This window comes from Rhinatrema bivittatum, chromosome 1 (genome assembly GCF_901001135.1).
Source record: "Rhinatrema bivittatum chromosome 1, aRhiBiv1.1, whole genome shotgun sequence".
Taxonomy (NCBI): Eukaryota; Metazoa; Chordata; class Amphibia; order Gymnophiona; family Rhinatrematidae; genus Rhinatrema; species Rhinatrema bivittatum.
Genome location: NC_042615.1, coordinates 278960626 through 278977932, shown reverse-complemented (window position 1 = coordinate 278977932; position 17307 = coordinate 278960626). Strand labels below are relative to the sequence as shown.

General features: G+C 42.3%; 1 protein-coding gene across 3 annotated transcripts in view; it reads right to left on the bottom strand.

The window, feature by feature from the left end:
- Window positions 1-4751: 4751 nt before the first annotated feature.
- TTC31 (tetratricopeptide repeat domain 31) overlaps window positions 4752-17307 on the bottom strand; it is a 167312-nt gene continuing 154756 nt past the window's right edge. For all 3 annotated transcript variants that reach the window (XM_029595609.1, XM_029595600.1, XM_029595618.1), the window contains one exon: window positions 4752-5167. In XM_029595609.1, coding sequence (XP_029451469.1) covers window positions 5065-5167 — 103 coding nt within the window. In that variant the 3' untranslated portion in view covers window positions 4752-5064. The remainder of the gene's footprint in view (window positions 5168-17307) is intronic.

Below are 17307 nucleotides of genomic sequence, written 5' to 3'. Positions count from 1 at the left end.
GCACACAAACTTATATAGCTCCTTAACTTGTTCCCAGTGTTGGTGTAACAGCTGTAAATGATGCAGCCATCCTGGATGTCATTCATTTTAAGGGAAATAGAAATGATGCTATGAGATGGAGCTGGTCTCTATAAATAATCTGGCTCCAATGGCTCTTTATTAAGAGAACAAAACTCAGCACACTAGGCATGGTCCTAATCCCTAGATGAGGTCAAGATACAGCATTCACAGAGCTTTGGGAAAGGTAGGCAATTTTTATTTTTTTTTTTAAACAGGTCCACAATATTGACTCTTGCCTGTACTAAGGCTCTGCCTCTGAGCTCCAGTCGCAGATGGTGGGGGGGGGGGGGGGGGGGGGGGGGGGGGCCTGGCGGGGTGGGGGGGGGGGGCCTGGGCAATGTAAAAATAAATGTTTGCTCACTCTTTACATAAGACCCTTAGATTAAAGGGCTTTCCTACATAAAAGCATCTTGTAAAAAAATTGTTCAACCTTATACAAAATGTATTAAATTAGCAATTTATTTCACTCACCTACACAAATCCTTTACACTTTCGGCCCTGGAAAGAACAATTATACCCAAATTAGCTCAAGTTGAAAAAAATTACCTTGAGACTTATAAGTTATTAAAGAAAGCACACCTGGTCCAATCACAGTAGTTGAGCTAATCTGAATGGTGCTGGAGTGCATTTGAAGCAAAGGTCAAAACATGCCAAACAAGGAGCTGCTGGAAGAACTCCAAGGTGACATTATTCAAAGATACAGGTTAGAGAGAAGGCTTTAAGAAAGTGTCCATGTGTTTGGATATCCCTTGGAGCACTGTCAGGTCCATCTTTGTAAAGTGGAAACAGTTTGACACTACCACAACAGAGCCTCGACGAGGCCCTCTTTCCAAAGTCAGTGGCCATGGCTTAAGAAAACTGTTGGCAGCTGGTCACTGCTGGGGCCTAGGATTGCTTTAGATGTCACTGGTTGAGACTGGGGAAATTTTTGACTGTTCAACAATTTTAAGATTGCTCCACAAATGTGGCCTACATTGCTGGATGGCAAGAAGGCAGCCACTGCTGAACAAAAGGCATACAATCTGGCACAGAGCATTTGCAAAGAAATAAGTTAGTCAGGATACCAAATCCCCTATTACATGCACGTGGGACAAAGTTTTGTGGTCAGATGAGAGCGAAGTGGAACCTTTTGGTTTTGATGCTAAGAGATATGTATGGCATAAAACAAAGACAGCACATCACTCTAACACCATCCCTATAGTAAAACAAGGTGGTGGCAGCATATTGTGCAGAGACTGGAGTGGACTGAGGGCAAGATGGGTGGTTCATAAAGCACAGGCAGACCGTGGAGGAAAACCTGTTCTAGTCTAACCACAGACCGTGCACTGGTGAAAAGATTCACTTTTCAGCAGGACAATGATCCCAGCCACAAAGAAAAAGCAACAATGGAGTGGGGCTCAACAAGAAAAAAATGAATTATCCAAGTGGCACAGTTAAAGCCCAGAAACGAATCCAATACAAAATCTGCAGCAACATTTGAAGATTGCAGTCTACAGCCCATCCCCCAGCCAGCTTGAAAGGGCTTCTGAAGAATGGACAAAAATTGCACCATACCACTGTGCAAAAAACTGGTAAACACATATCCTAAAAGACTCTTGGCTGTTATTACTGAAGAAAAAAAAAAAAAAAAAAAAAGGCTTCCATGAAGTATTGAGTCAATGGGTGTGAAAATACATGCAGGTAAGAATGTTTTTTTATTTTTAATTCTTAATTACTCATGAAATATTTCTATAATTCTTTCACAATTAAAGTATAGAGTATGTTGTGTAGATGAGGGAAATAAACTTTTAATGCATTAGAGTTGTATTCTTTAGATAGCAGAATGTGAAAAAATGTACAAGGGTATGAAGACTTTTACAAGTCACTGTAGCTGTCAATGTTACTACTCTCCAAGCCCTCAGCTCTAAAAAAAAAAAAAACAAACACAAGCAAACAAACAAAAACAAACCCAAACAAAACCTCTTCTCTCTCCCCATTCTACACCAGCCTGGCAGCCTCTGAGACTTTATTTACATCACTTGTTTTGTATGCGTGTGCAGCTTTTTATTTATTTTTTTAAAAAGGAGGCTGAGGTGTAGGAAATGACAGGCAGCCATCGTAAACTGAGGCAGGAGCTCTGCTGAAGCCTCCAATTGCTAATCAGTTATTTCGGGGCCATCAGCATGACGCAGCAGTGGTCCAGATCCTGAACATGGAAGTGCTACCACCACATTGGGTCCAGCAATGAGGCAATGGCAGGAGCTTTTTTTTTTTTTTTTTGACAGCTTCCGCTTCTAATCGGCAGTTTGCTGAGATATTCATGGAAGCAGTGGCAAAGCTTTAGGTCAGACAGGGAGAGATTAAGCCACAGTTAAGCTCCAAGGCCATCCCTGGCAAAAACCCAAACTGGTTTTTTTTATTTATTTTTTTTATAATGCATATACTATGGAGGCAGTGCTTGCAAATTTCTCATGCATATTCATGGTGGATACCCTGAAAACACAACTGGCTGGGAGTGCTCCAGGACAGGTTTGGGAACCACTGCCCTAGTGGAAATCTCAGCCATTAATCTGTGGCGAGACCCAGTGGCCAGGTTTAGGGTCCATGTTAGCCAGGTTCCTGAGGTAGCCACACTCTGGCCCTGGCTGCTGTAGTGACTGAACCAAGTGGAGTTGAGAAGAGATATAAAATTTATAAGGGGGAAAACCCATTTAGTTGTGAATGAAGGCTCATAGCGCCATAAGCCCAGCAGAAGCCTGGTCAGAGCCCAAAGGAGGAAGATATTCCAGGGCAAAAAAAAAAAAGAACACCACACACAAAATGCACACAGTTTCGGGTTCTTGCATCTTCACTCTTCTCCCTCCTGTGATTTCAGAACTTTACAGCCTGCCCTTGCTGCAATCCCAAGCCATGTTAAAATCAAAGCAGCCTTCCAGGGATTCCTCTCATTGTGCTACACTGAAGATTATACGGGTGAGAGCAAATTGTGATCCAAACTCAGTCAAGGCGAGTAGAATAAGCAGGAATAGAGCGGTGAGTCAAAAGGAAAAGCTATTTTGGGACAGTCTTAGCCCATATGGCTATGTTGTAATAATTTTTCGTTTTCTCCCCCCCCCCCCTTCTGTGAAGATGTTCTTATTATGATTGACTTAATTTGCCTTTCAAGTTATACTTGTATGTTATTTTGAAAATAAAGAGTTAAAAAAAAGGAAAAGCCGCTCACTTTCCAACATCTTGTGCCAATGTGGATGATATGCTATTTTAAGTATTAGATTTTGCTTTTCTATTTTTGCACTGCTTAAAAGGGCAAAGTTTCAAAGCAATCTATGCCAGTAGAAAGCATTTTACTCAAGTTAATCAGCAGCTTGGAAATTACCCTCTTAATGCAGCTGAAAGTCTGGGCATTAGTCTACTTGTGCACTTCTAGCTACAAAGATGGTGCTCTCAGGTCATGTTTAGGTCCGGAGAGGGAAAGCCTGCATGTACATAACATTTTTTTTTTTAATCTTCATGTGTACTTTTCCAGCCAAATTCTACCCGTAGAAAAAGCGGGTGCGAGTACACGTTACTTGGTACAAGTTTGAAATCAAAGGCATGCCGCTCTCTCTGAAAATTGGTACAGAGCCCACCGGTTAAAAAGTGCACATGGTCTTTGACCTATGTAGACAACTCCCCCCATGACAATTTTCCATCTCAGCTATAAATCTATTGGAAATCCAAATGGCAAATACTGGCCAGAGTTGCAAACATTTGTTCAAAAGATTAATCATCAGACTCTCTGAATTCCCTGGTTCTGACAAGTTTATTCCTTTGCATGTCATGGGGGTTTTACCTGATATTTACTAAGGAAGGAAATGTAGAATTCTCCCTTACCCGCATCACCAGTGTGCAAATTTCTTACCGTCATATCACGACAGAGAACTCCCCTGTAAGAATTGTCAGCCCCCCCCTGCAGCTTAACATGTCACCCTCCACAATCCTAAGGGATTTGTAAATATTAAATTTCCTTATCGCTAAGAAAAGAATATGCACAATGTCATGTGTACAAACAAAAATTCTGCATTGCAGGAATATGCTGGCAATGACAAGTCTACTTTATAAAAGACTATGATCCAAATCATTATTGCAATAATCTAAATATTGTAGGTGGGGTTTATTGATTTCTGGTTAAAGCGCATCCAAAATGCATTTGGATGGTAAGGACAAGTCCTCCTTACATTTTTATAAATTACAACTGACCAAGCTTTCATGCTAGATATGGACTCCTCCTTGAAATAGCCATCGAGGATGCAGGGAGAAGATATGAACTGAAGAACCAAGGTACTGGTTCAGATTTAATCCAAATCCCCCATCACTCAACCTCTTCCTTCCATTTCAGCAACCCTCTATGTCTCTTCCAGTCCAGCCTTAAAGGTTGGGTTTGTCTTCCTCATCTGAGGAGCCTTATCTGCATACAATGAATTGCATTCTATTGTACCATTATCTAGTCATGAAATATTTTTGGATACACAGTCACGTTAATGCAAAATTTCTGGATTAGAAAATATTACATACATTGCAATGCTCTTTTTGGAATGGAAAGACACATTTTGACTATTAAGCCCAAAAAACCCAGAGCTGGATCATGTGTGCCTGTACACTCAGCTAAGTATGTCAAGTCAGGGGCTGCATATTATGCATACTTCACATGAATAAAAACTGCATTACTCAGCTTATTTTTATGGCAATTTAATTCTCAAATGTGGGGAAGAGAAAAAAAAAGACACATTCAAGTTATTGCATTTTCCCCCTCTAAAATAATTTTTGTCCCATGGCACAGAACGGTTAAAGTAGGCTAGATGAGGGCCTGCAGAGCACACCCAGAAAAGGATCGTCAGAAGGCTGGATGCTGTCCATTTCTCCCATCAACGTCTGAAGCATTCCTCCACTTCACCCCAGTGGATGGGGAATAGAGGGGCACATCTCCTACACACACAGCTTCTCCCCTCTTTCGGTTTTCTGGTGAGGGATCTCAGGCTGAGTTTTCTATTTCATCCCGGTGCTGAGGGATGTGGCTGAAGCAGCAGTCACTCTCATGGCTGCAGCCCTCACGCCGCCAGGAATATTGGGGGAAATCTTCACAGACTCTCTAGGGTGTGCAAGGGTTAAAAATAGAAAAATAAATAAAAAGGTTTGATTTATGGATCAGAATACAAAAAACTTAATTAACAGAGACTTTAAACATCAGGGGAAACCAGAAGGTGTTTTATGGCAGCAGCAAGGCAAGAGCATGAGGAATATAGTAAAATGTTTGGGATGCACCATGCTATCCACATTCCCTCTTCCAGAAAATGTAGTGACTGCACATTATACAAAATCCATTAAAAGTGATGACATGAAACCACACTTAGCAGCAAATAGCACTCTTCAATTTTTCTACAGTCCACATGGCTAATAATGATAATGGACCCTGAGCATCAAATTGTCCTTTTAGACTGCTGGGTTGTTGGGTTTTTTTCTGTCTTTTAAGCTGGAGATAATCACAATAGTCTGTTGAAGGTTGCTACCCAGGGTCTTATTTCAGAGTAACCAAAATATACAAATTAATCTATTTCTGTCATCAAAAGTAAACAAATATCCCAGAACTATTTACTGGGTTGGGGTGCACTGGCGACTGTTTTTCTTTTAATTTATTATATTCTTCTTTAATGTGTATGATGTAAAGCAAGTTATCAGATCTCAATAAATAAAACTGCATATTTTGAAAACTAGACCAGTTTGTAGCCCCCCCCCCGAGGACAGGGGGTGAATATCTCTAAGAGAAACAATAACCAAAACTGTGTCACAAGCGCCTCACACAACACAGAAAGTGACAGATCTACATGAGCCACTGTGATATCAGGAAGTGTGCTGGTTTAAGTCCCAGTTTGGCTCTTATGTGAAGATAACAGACATTCGTACTAGTCAATTTTTTTTGGGAGCGGTAATGACCTAATGGCTAGACTAATAGGCTGGGGACTTGGAACTTGGGGTTCAAATCCAGCTTCTCCCACCAACATGCCTTGTGACCCTGGGCAAGTCATTTTTCTCCGATTGTTTCAGGTACCCAAGCTCTTTTGGGATGGAACTTGCACCTGCATGTAATTAGTTGTCAAACTCCTGGGTGTACAGTGTTGTTATAAAAGGTCAAGACAAAAACACACCAGTTCACTACCATTGTGTGTGATGTCATTTGTGTTTAAAAAAACAAAACAAAACATGATTGCTGTCTGGAATTTAGGACGATAAATAGATCATGTGCACTGTGGTGCAGTACTCTGCTGTCCATTGCAGCTGACAAGACCAGTGGTGGGGAGAGGGCACCATGGAAGTGAGGCACGCCCGGGCTGGTAAGAAGGCTGCCACTACTGCCCCAACCTCAACCAGTCATAGACTGGTACCAAGGGACATCTTTGAGGTAACATCCCTCCATCTTTCAGGCTAGCAAGGGCTAGCAGAGTCCGCAGGGCAGGAGAATATGAAAAAAAATAATGGAGGAAGATAAAGGTGAAATTTACACTTACCTGTTAAATTTCTTCTTTTAGTCCTTCCAGACCAGTCCAAACAAGTGGGTTCTCTCCCCCCTGCCAGCAGATGGAGACAGAGGAAATAAAGCTCAAAGATGACTTCACTTCCTCTACAGAGGTCTGATGCTGCATTCAGCTCTTCAATTTTTATGTCAAAGCAAAGGCATCCAAAAGTAATTTTTGTTTTGGTTTCCAAATCAAAACAATACTTACCTGACTCAGCCAAGCAACATCAGTCCATGGTCATTAACCCAGGAATTAGATCATCTCTACACCAGGGCCATAATTAAGCCAACTACCTTCAGAGTGGGCAACATACTCATTGCAAGTTTTCTGTACTTGTCAGTCTAACAGACCTTGATTTATGTGGGTTCTGGCCTGGTGTGGCAGGACCAACAAAAAAGAAATTAACAGGCAAGTTTAAATTTCACCTCTCTTTTTGTCCGAACTAGACCAGTCCAAACAAGTAGGACATACCAAAGCTCTTCCCAGACCAGGCGGGAGGAAGCCTCAATAGCTTTCAGGACTCCTGCAACCAAGCTGTAGCTTTTCCTGGCCTGTACACCCACACTGAGGTCCTTACAGCAGGATGCAACAGAGACAAGGGCACTGCCCTGCCATTATCCTCTGGAAAGTCAAGTTCTGATTCTGCCTACGAGGAGTCCTGAACTGTCAACAAGATAACTTAACAGCTCTCTAGAACCTGCAAACTCTTGTTGGAGCAGGCAGAGGCACTCATCTCCTTGATTCCTTCTGAAAACAATGCCTTAGAAACCGCTGTGTTTTGGGGGAGGGGGAGGGGTGCTATCAAGCATTCATGGCATCAGTCACACTTCTGTAAAATTCCTATCACCCTGGAGCTATTCCCCTCTTATACCCTCCAATAAAAATCAAAGTTTGTTTGTATCAAGAGCACTAACCCATACTGAAATCAGGTACAGTTCCTCTAAATAGTGTTTTGAGGGAATTGCACAGCCATTTCACGATGAGCAGTAGGCGCACCACGAACACACAGGACAGGCCCATCACAGACTTCTACCATGAGGCAGAGGATCCAGAAAGCCAGAATGTGAGAGGGAAGGAGAAACTACTTGGCACGAAAAGCCTCACAGTTGCTAATTAAGTCATGACGAGAAATTCTGGATGAATTACTGAACTTGAGAGCTGAAGTTTCCAGAGAGTTGGGTTCTATGAAAACATCGATCGCCAAATTTAAGGATCATATGGACAGCATCTGCCCAAGAGTGGATGAATTAGAGAACCATGTCTTGATTGAAGACTGGGAGTCTGCAGCAGCAAGCTCTCTGGCAATGCTTACAAAGCAAGTGAAAATATTAGAAGGTAATGAATTTAGAAGGCAGATCCTGCCAGTCTAACGTGAGAGTGGTGAGGGTCCTAGAGAAGCTAGAGGGACAGCACATAAAGAGTTTTTAGAGAAATGTCTTCGTGATGTGTTGCACCCAGAGGAGAGTGACCCCCACTTGGAAATTGATAGGGGCCACCGCGCAACAGGTTTTGGCTGACCTGGCAATAATACCCCCCCCAAGCTTTTATCATCATCAAGTTCCCTAAAAAATCTGGTAGAACTAAAATCCTCAATAAAGCAGTATTATTCCAACTGGAAACCACTTTGAAGACCATGATATTCTACATCCAAAGCAATTCTGTTTAAGAAAAAAAAATCACTCAACTGAGACCTTACTCTTGTCATTAATTGACCCTGTTCGACAAGGGTTTAATGACAATGAATCCTATATCCTGGTGCTAATAGACTGTGGTTCACACCCTTCTATGCCACCAACTAAGGAAAACTGAAATTGATGGCAAAGTACCCAAATGGTTCTCTTCATTCCTATCTAACAGGTCATTCCAAGTAAAATTGGGAAACATATCTGACTCCTTCCTCATCATTACAGGTGTCTCCTAGGGAACAGCCCTATCTGCAACCCTATTCAATATATACATGCTCCCACTGTGTAGATTACTGACTGATCTAGAATTAACATTCTTCCTATACACTGATGACCTTCAGTTCTACAGTCTGTTTGAATCATTTGAAAATACAGCACCACTCTTAAAACACATGAAGGCAATACAGCAAGAACACTCTAATCTAAAACTAACACTAAACACAAAAAACCCCGAAGTCATCTGGTTAAGGAGAAACTCCGATATCAATCACAAAACTCTACCCTTTCACACACTGTAATCCAGCGTAATTTATATGTGAACCCACAGAACCAAAAACAACTGTTACACTGGTAGTCAATTCATATATGTTAATTTCGCCAAATATATGTAGGCCCCTCACTCAAAGGGTCTGTCAAAATCATACAGACTCCTAATTAGGTATAGGGCCACCTTGCTTTAATTGTAAACTTATTTAAATTATTTGCAGTTTTTACTTTTTTTACTTTTTTTTTAAAATGTCAAGCAGGATAATCACTCCTGGGCAATAGGTCACCGCTGTTTATAGCACAGAAGTATCAAAAAGGTTACAGGGAGAACCATAATACTCATCTGTTGCCAAATTTTGGCTGGTCTCCCTCTCCCCGACACGCGCGTGTTTCGAACCCGAAGTTCTGCCTCAGGGGGATGTCCTTCTGTGTCTGGTACTCCAAGAATTGTCCCACTTTCAAAACGCGATTTGCCTCTGATGCTCAATGTCTTGGCTTCTTCAAAGCTATCTTCATTTTCAGCGGCCGCATCTCGCCGCTCTTGTATTTTAATGGCGTCCCATCGAAGTGAAATCTTTATACCCTGACCGGAACTGACGTCACCATGAACGGTTTTCCTTCACGTCGGTGGTGCCCGGCGCGTCACTCTCATCTCCAGACAGCGATGTTATTTGAATTAGGAATGCTGCAAGATTCAAAAGTTTCACAGTATTCGAGGGAAGCATATGCTTGTATATCCAAACGGGCATTTCTAAGTTTCACACTACGCGTCTGATATCAATAGGTCTGTCCCGGGCGGGGGTCCTCTATCACGTCCGCTTATGACGTCATCGGGGGACCCAATCGATGGTCAGAAGTATCCGATATTGTAGTGTACTGTTTCAAATAGACTTCTCGCGTTCAAAGGCATGATGCCAAGACTCTCTTTATGCAAAATTATTGAGAAAGAACGCAAAATTCGCTGTATTTTGTCAGTAACAAGCCTACCATTGAAGGAGGAACTAGATCAAGGAATACCAGTTTATCTTTTCATTCAAACCTGCTGGGTCTATTGTATTGAGCCAAAAGATCCAGAACTGTTCCCGCATGTTTAGACGGGCTTGGATATCTCCACCCCGTATGCCACAATTCACCTGTTCCACAACTAACCACTTCAAATCAACAAACTTATGTTGAGCATTGATACAGTGTTGAACCAATGGTGCTGTAATCTTTCCCGTCTTGATACAGCTTCTATGCTCAATGAGCCTGGTTCTGATCTTCCGTTTTGTGCGGCCAATATATAGCAAATTACATGGACACTGAATAGCATATATGACCTTCTCAGAGTCACAATCTGTAAGTGTGTTCAATTTAAGAACCCTGTCTGAATTCGGTACATTCCACTGACTCCCTTTCCAAGCCAGACTGCACATATCGCAGTGGCCACACTCCCTGTGGCCACCAGTTGGCGGGGGTATATTGGTGGAAATAAAGGTGGATTTAACCACCATGTCTCTTATATTCTGACCCCTGAAAAATGCGAATCTTGGTCCCTTTTGAAAGATAGAATGTAGAGACAAAATGTTCCAGTGTGACCTAATAATGCTCATTACTAAATTGGCTTGTTTGCAGTGTTGTAGAGTACATGTGGTCTTCTGTGAGAAGGGACGCTGCTGGTACTGGAGCAATAGAGATCTATTTGCATATAGCGCCCTCTTGTAAGCTTTCTTCACCACTATGTTGGGGTATCCACGCTGAACAAATCTCGCTGTTAGTTCTGGGGCTTGTACCTTAAATTCAGCTACTGTCGAGCAAATGCGTCTTAAACGTAAGAATTGCGAAATAGGGAGTCCCTTCTTCAAGCCCAAGGGGTGATCGCTCGAGTATCTAAGGTAGTTGTTGCGATCAATTGTCTTCCTATATAGGGTGGTTTTTATACGATCCTTATCTCGTTGGATCAAAATATCCAAAAAAGCAATGGATTGTCGGTCTATATGTGCAGTGAATTGTAGATTGTCGTCAATTGTATTGATCCATAGAAGGAACGATTGCAATTTCGCTTCAGATGCTCCCCAGATGAGGAATATATCATCTATATATCTTTTGTAAATTACAATATCTGCGAACCAATGTGATGTATACAATTTCTCGACCTCAAACTCCACCATATATAGATTGGCAATGTCCGGGGCTACTGTAGCCCCCATTGCTACCCCTTTTGTTTGGAGGTACATAGTATCATCAAATCTGAAAAAGTTTTTAAATACTACTAGCTCCAAGAGTCTAAGAAGGAAGGCCGACGGGACTGAATGAGGGCGGGGGCGAGAGTGGAAAATTTTTTCCAACAATTCAAAAGCTTCCCGTTGTGGGATGTTGGTATATAGAGCGGTCACATCAAGGGTAACCAACCAATATTCTTCAGGGAGTTCTGAAACTTCTTCCAGGATTCGAAGCATATGGGATGTATCTTGTAAGAATGACCGAGCCTCTTTCACATAAGGCTTCAAAAAGAAATCAAGATACATCGACAAAGGTTCTAATATAGAACCTTTGCTAGAGACTATCGGGCGTCCGGGCGGAGATCTAACATCCTTATGGATTTTTGGGAGGGTATATAATACCGGCGTCACTGGTTGTTGAACCCTCAGTGCCCGGGCTTCTCTGGAAGTGACATACCCTTCCTGCAAACCTTTTTCCACCAATTCATCAATGATCTCCCGTATCTCATCTGTTGGGTCACTGGTTAAGATCTGATAATACTCCCTTTGATCCAATTGCCGACGAATTTCCAGTACATAATCTACTGTGTTTTGGACGACAATGGCCCCACCTTTGTCCGCCGGTTTCACTATGATGTGTGGGTTGGTTGCAAGTTGTTTGATGGCATAGTATTGGTCGACCAATACTATGCCCATCTAAACATGCCCGTCTAAACATGCGGGAACAGTTCTGGATCTTTTGGCTCAATACAATAGACCCAGCAGGTTTGAATGAAAAGATAAACTGGTTGGTTGCAAGTTGTTTGATGGCATAGTATTGGTCGACCAATACTATGCCATCAAACAACTTGCAACCAACCCACACATCATAGTGAAACCGGCGGACAAAGGTGGGGCCATTGTCGTCCAAAACACAGTAGATTATGTACTGGAAATTCGTCGGCAATTGGATCAAAGGGAGTATTATCAGATCTTAACCAGTGACCCAACAGATGAGATACGGGAGATCATTGATGAATTGGTGGAAAAAGGTTTGCAGGAAGGGTATGTCACTTCCAGAGAAGCCCGGGCACTGAGGGTTCAACAACCAGTGACGCCGGTATTATATACCCTCCCAAAAATCCATAAGGATGTTAGATCTCCGCCCGGACGCCCGATAGTCTCTAGCAAAGGTTCTATATTAGAACCTTTGTCGATGTATCTTGATTTCTTTTTGAAGCCTTATGTGAAAGAGGCTCGGTCATTCTTACAAGATACATCCCATATGCTTCGAATCCTGGAAGAAGTTTCAGAACTCCCTGAAGAATATTGGTTGGTTACCCTTGATGTGACCGCTCTATATACCAACATCCCACAACGGGAAGCTTTTGAATTGTTGGAAAAAATTTTCCACTCTCGCCCCCGCCCTCATTCAGTCCCGTCGGCCTTCCTTCTTAGACTCTTGGAGCTAGTAGTATTTAAAAACTTTTTCAGATTTGATGATACTATGTACCTCCAAACAAAAGGGGTAGCAATGGGGGCTACAGTAGCCCCGGACATTGCCAATCTATATATGGTGGAGTTTGAGGTCGAGAAATTGTATACATCACATTGGTTCGCAGATATTGTAATTTACAAAAGATATATAGATGATATATTCCTCATCTGGGGAGCATCTGAAGCGAAATTGCAATCGTTCCTTCTATGGATCAATACAATTGACGACAATCTACAATTCACTGCACATATAGACCGACAATCCATTGCTTTTTTGGATATTTTGATCCAACGAGATAAGGATCGTATAAAAACCACCCTATATAGGAAGACAATTGATCGCAACAACTACCTTAGATACTCGAGCGATCACCCTTGGGCTTGAAGAAGGGACTCCCTATTTCGCAATTCTTACGTTTAAGACGCATTTGCTCGACAGTAGCTGAATTTAAGGTACAAGCCCCAGAACTAACAGCGAGATTTGTTCAGCGTGGATACCCCAACATAGTGGTGAAGAAAGCTTACAAGAGGGCGCTATATGCAAATAGATCTCTATTGCTCCAGTACCAGCAGCGTCCCTTCTCACAGAAGACCACATGTACTCTACAACACTGCAAACAAGCCAATTTAGTAATGAGCATTATTAGGTCACACTGGAACATTTTGTCTCTACATTCTATCTTTCATAAGGGACCAAGATTCGCATTTTTCAGGGGTCAGAATATAAGAGACATGGTGGTTAAATCCACCTTTATTTCCACCAATATACCCCCGCCAACTGGTGGCCACAGGGAGTGTGGCCACTGCGATATGTGCAGTCTGGCTTGGAAAGGGAGTCAGTGGAATGTACCGAATTCAGACAGGGTTCTTAAATTGAACACACTTACAGATTGTGACTCTGAGAAGGTCATATATGCTATTCAGTGTCCATGTAATTTGCTATATATTGGCCGCACAAAACGGAAGATCAGAACCAGGCTCATTGAGCATAGAAGCTGTATCAAGACGGGAAAGATTACAGCACCATTGGTTCAACACTGTATCAATGCTCAACATAAGTTTGTTGATTTGAAGTGGTTAGTTGTGGAACAGGTGAATTGTGGCATACGGGGTGGAGATATCCAAGCCCGTCTAAACATGCGGGAACAGTTCTGGATCTTTTGGCTCAATACAATAGACCCAGCAGGTTTGAATGAAAAGATAAACTGGTATTCCTTGATCTAGTTCCTCCTTCAATGGTAGGCTTGTTACTGACAAAATACAGCGAATTTTGCGTTCTTTCTCAATAATTTTGCATAAAGAGAGTCTTGGCATCATGCCTTTGAACGCGAGAAGTCTATTTGAAACAGTACACTACAATATCGGATACTTCTGACCATCGATTGGGTCCCCCGATGACGTCATAAGCGGACGTGATAGAGGACCCCCGCCCGGGACAGACCTATTGATATCAGACGCGTAGTGTGAAACTTAGAAATGCCCGTTTGGATATACAAGCATATGCTTCCCTCGAATACTGTGAAACTTTTGAATCTTGCAGCATTCCTAATTCAAATAACATCGCTGTCTGGAGATGAGAGTGACGCGCCGGGCACCACCGACGTGAAGGAAAACCGTTCATGGTGACGTCAGTTCCGGTCAGGGTATAAAGATTTCACTTCGATGGGACGCCATTAAAATACAAGAGCGGCGAGATGCGGCCGCTGAAAATGAAGATAGCTTTGAAGAAGCCAAGACATTGAGCATCAGAGGCAAATCGCGTTTTGAAAGTGGGACAATTCTTGGAGTACCAGATACAGAAGGACATCCCCCTGAGGCAGAACTTCGGGTTCGAAACACGCGCGTGTCGGGGAGAGGGAGACCAGCCAAAATTTGGCAACAGATGAGTATTATGGTTCTCCCTGTAACCTTTTTGATACTTCTGTGCTATAAACAGCGGTGACCTATTGCCCAGGAGTGATTATCCTGCTTGACATTTAAAAAAAAAAAAAAAAAAAAAAAAAAAAAAGTAAAAAAAGTAAAAACTGCAAATAATTTAAATAAGTTTACAATTAAAGCAAGGTGGCCCTATACCTAATTAGGAGTCTGTATGATTTTGACAGACCCTTTGAGTGAGGGGCCTACATATATTTGGCGAAATTAACATATATGAATTGACTACCAGTGTAACAGTTGTTTTTGGTTCTAAGGAGAAACTCCTCCATAGTTAACCCTCAGTCTATAAGCCTTGGTAATTTTAATATCACACCCTCTGATCAAGTCTGGGACTTAGGAATCCAGATAGATGAAAATGTTTCTATGAATAGACAAATAAAATAAATCACAGCAGGATATGCAAAACTGCACATTCTACATAGATTGAAGCCATTACTAACTACCGAAGATTTCCGTATAGTCCTACAATCTCTAATTTTCTCAAATATAGATTGTAACTCCCTACTACTAGGCCTCCCAACCTATTAAAAAAACTGCAACTACTACAAATGCAGCGGCAAAACTCGTAACTGGAACCAGGAAATTTGATCACATCACATCCTCGCTTATAGCACTCCACTGGATGCCGATACAATACCGAATCTATTTCAAAGTTTTAACCTTAATCTTTAATATCATCCACACCAATAACCCAGGACTAATTGGCATGAGGCTTCAAACACATGCACCGCAACGAACCCTTAGGACACAAAACAAAGGACTATTAACTGTACCTTCATCCCGGAGCACATACCTAAACCAAATAAGTGATCCCAGGTTTTCCACAGCAGGACCTAAACTATGGAACTCACTACCGGAGACAATTCGACTGAGCCCAGAAAAAAAAAGAGACATTCAAACATGAATTAAAAACATGGCTGTTTAAAAATGCTTATAATCTAACAAATGCTAACTGAATGAAGAAGCAGCAATATCAACAACAAAAACAATACCAAGTAATAAGAGAACTAAGTAGCTTTTGCCTACTAAACAGAATCCCAACCCTACTAACCCTTGAACCTTCCTTCGTCGAGAAGTAAAAACTGTGTGCTGCAATGTATATAATCTTACCAAATATGTTTCATGTCAAAGTACATATAATACTATATTGCATATTACCAATGGATGTGTTTTACCAAATTGTGTTACACCAATTTATGTAATGACCCAAAGATGAACGTTGCTTTTGTAAACCGTTGTGATTTTCACTTGGAACGATGGCATATAAAATAACTAAATAAATACATACATACATACCCTTAGAATGAGGATAGTATTGAGCTCAGAGATAACGTTTCCATTAAAATTACCAAAGGCCACCAAGGAGAATGACGTCAACAAGACTCAAAGAGATGCCCCTCTGAGACTTAAGAGGAAGGCAGGCCAGATCCCTTCAAAATTAAACTCAGGTTCCAAGCAGTAGAGACCTGGAGCTTCACAGGCTCTGCTGTGTTCAAGGGAAAATATGTAGCACCCCCCCCCCACCCCCCAAAAAAACTTCTCTGTTCAACTATTGGAGGGAAGAGGGAGGTAAAAAATCTGGCTGCTTATTTTTGGCATGTGTGCTGATCCAGCCAAAATGGGCGTACTGACCAGGCCCTGTTCTGTGTGTATTACAGCACTGTCTTCCACCATAGGGGCCAGGGCTTGACCTGGGGAAACGATCCAGTTTTGCTCCCGGCAGGGTGCTGATCCATTGCAGTTTGCACCCACCCGCTGATGCCTGCCTACTCACAAGCCAGGCAGAATGCACCCACCGACACGCTGAACCACACTGCCTCCCTCCCTCTTTCTGCAGCCACACCAGAAGCCAGAGGGAAGGAGAGGGGAAAGTGATCATCTCAGACTTCCCACTGACTGAGTCCAAAACCAGCACAGCACCATAGAAGACTATGAAGCAGTTTAGGGAAAAGGCTGTAGTGCAAGTTTTTGTATTTTTTTTTTAAACTGCCTCCCTGTTGCTCTTCCAGAATACAGGAAGAGTGTGCTGTCAGTAACTCCTGCTGCTGGACTCACAGGAAACCACCCAATGCTTGACCCATTGGTGTGGGAACTCAGACGCCCCCCCCCCCCCCACCCCGAGTCAGTTCCCAAGGGGGAAAGGAGAATTGGTTCCACTAGGACTAGCACCCAGAGCACCCCAAGAATCAGCCTATGCTCCACAGAGAACCTGAGCCTAAAAAGCTTTCTTGGGAGCGGCCTACACGTAGCTGTAGCATCAGTCTACACGTCTGCACCATCTGCTGAAGATGGAGAAATACTGAAGGCAGCACCAGGCCCCTACAGGAGGAAGAATGAAGTCAGCTCTGAGCTTTTTTTTTTTATTCCTCTGTTTCCATCTGCTGCAGGGGGACATAACCCGCTTGTTTGGGTTGGTCTGGCATGGACCATAAGGAAATCAAGATATGTTTAAAAAACACACACCCCCTTTATAAAAAAAAAAAAAGAGTTCCTGTAAGTTGTTTGGAAGTTTACACAGAGAGAATACCATTTCTTGCCATGTGCACTTCTGAAAACTCTGCACAAGGCCTTTGGTTTCTGCCTCAGCTTAAGGACAGATTCTGTGGCAGAGATTAGCACATTCTTTGCCCCAGCTGCGTACATAGATATATGATTCTGCATTAATATGCATAGCCAAGATTTTTTTTTTTATTCAACATCTTTCAAGTTTGATGACTTAAGAAAAAAATGAATGTATTTTCCAACATTTAGATGTCTGAATAATGTATTTTCTTCACTATTCATGTTAGCTTTCTCCCTAGTCTTTTTCTCCTCTCCCATCTCTCCTCTTACCTGCTTCTCAGTATTGACTCCCTCTCCATCACCCCCGACTCGAGAGGCTCCCTCTTTTCTTCTTACCTTCTATCCTTCTCCCTCCCCTCTTCTTCTAATCTG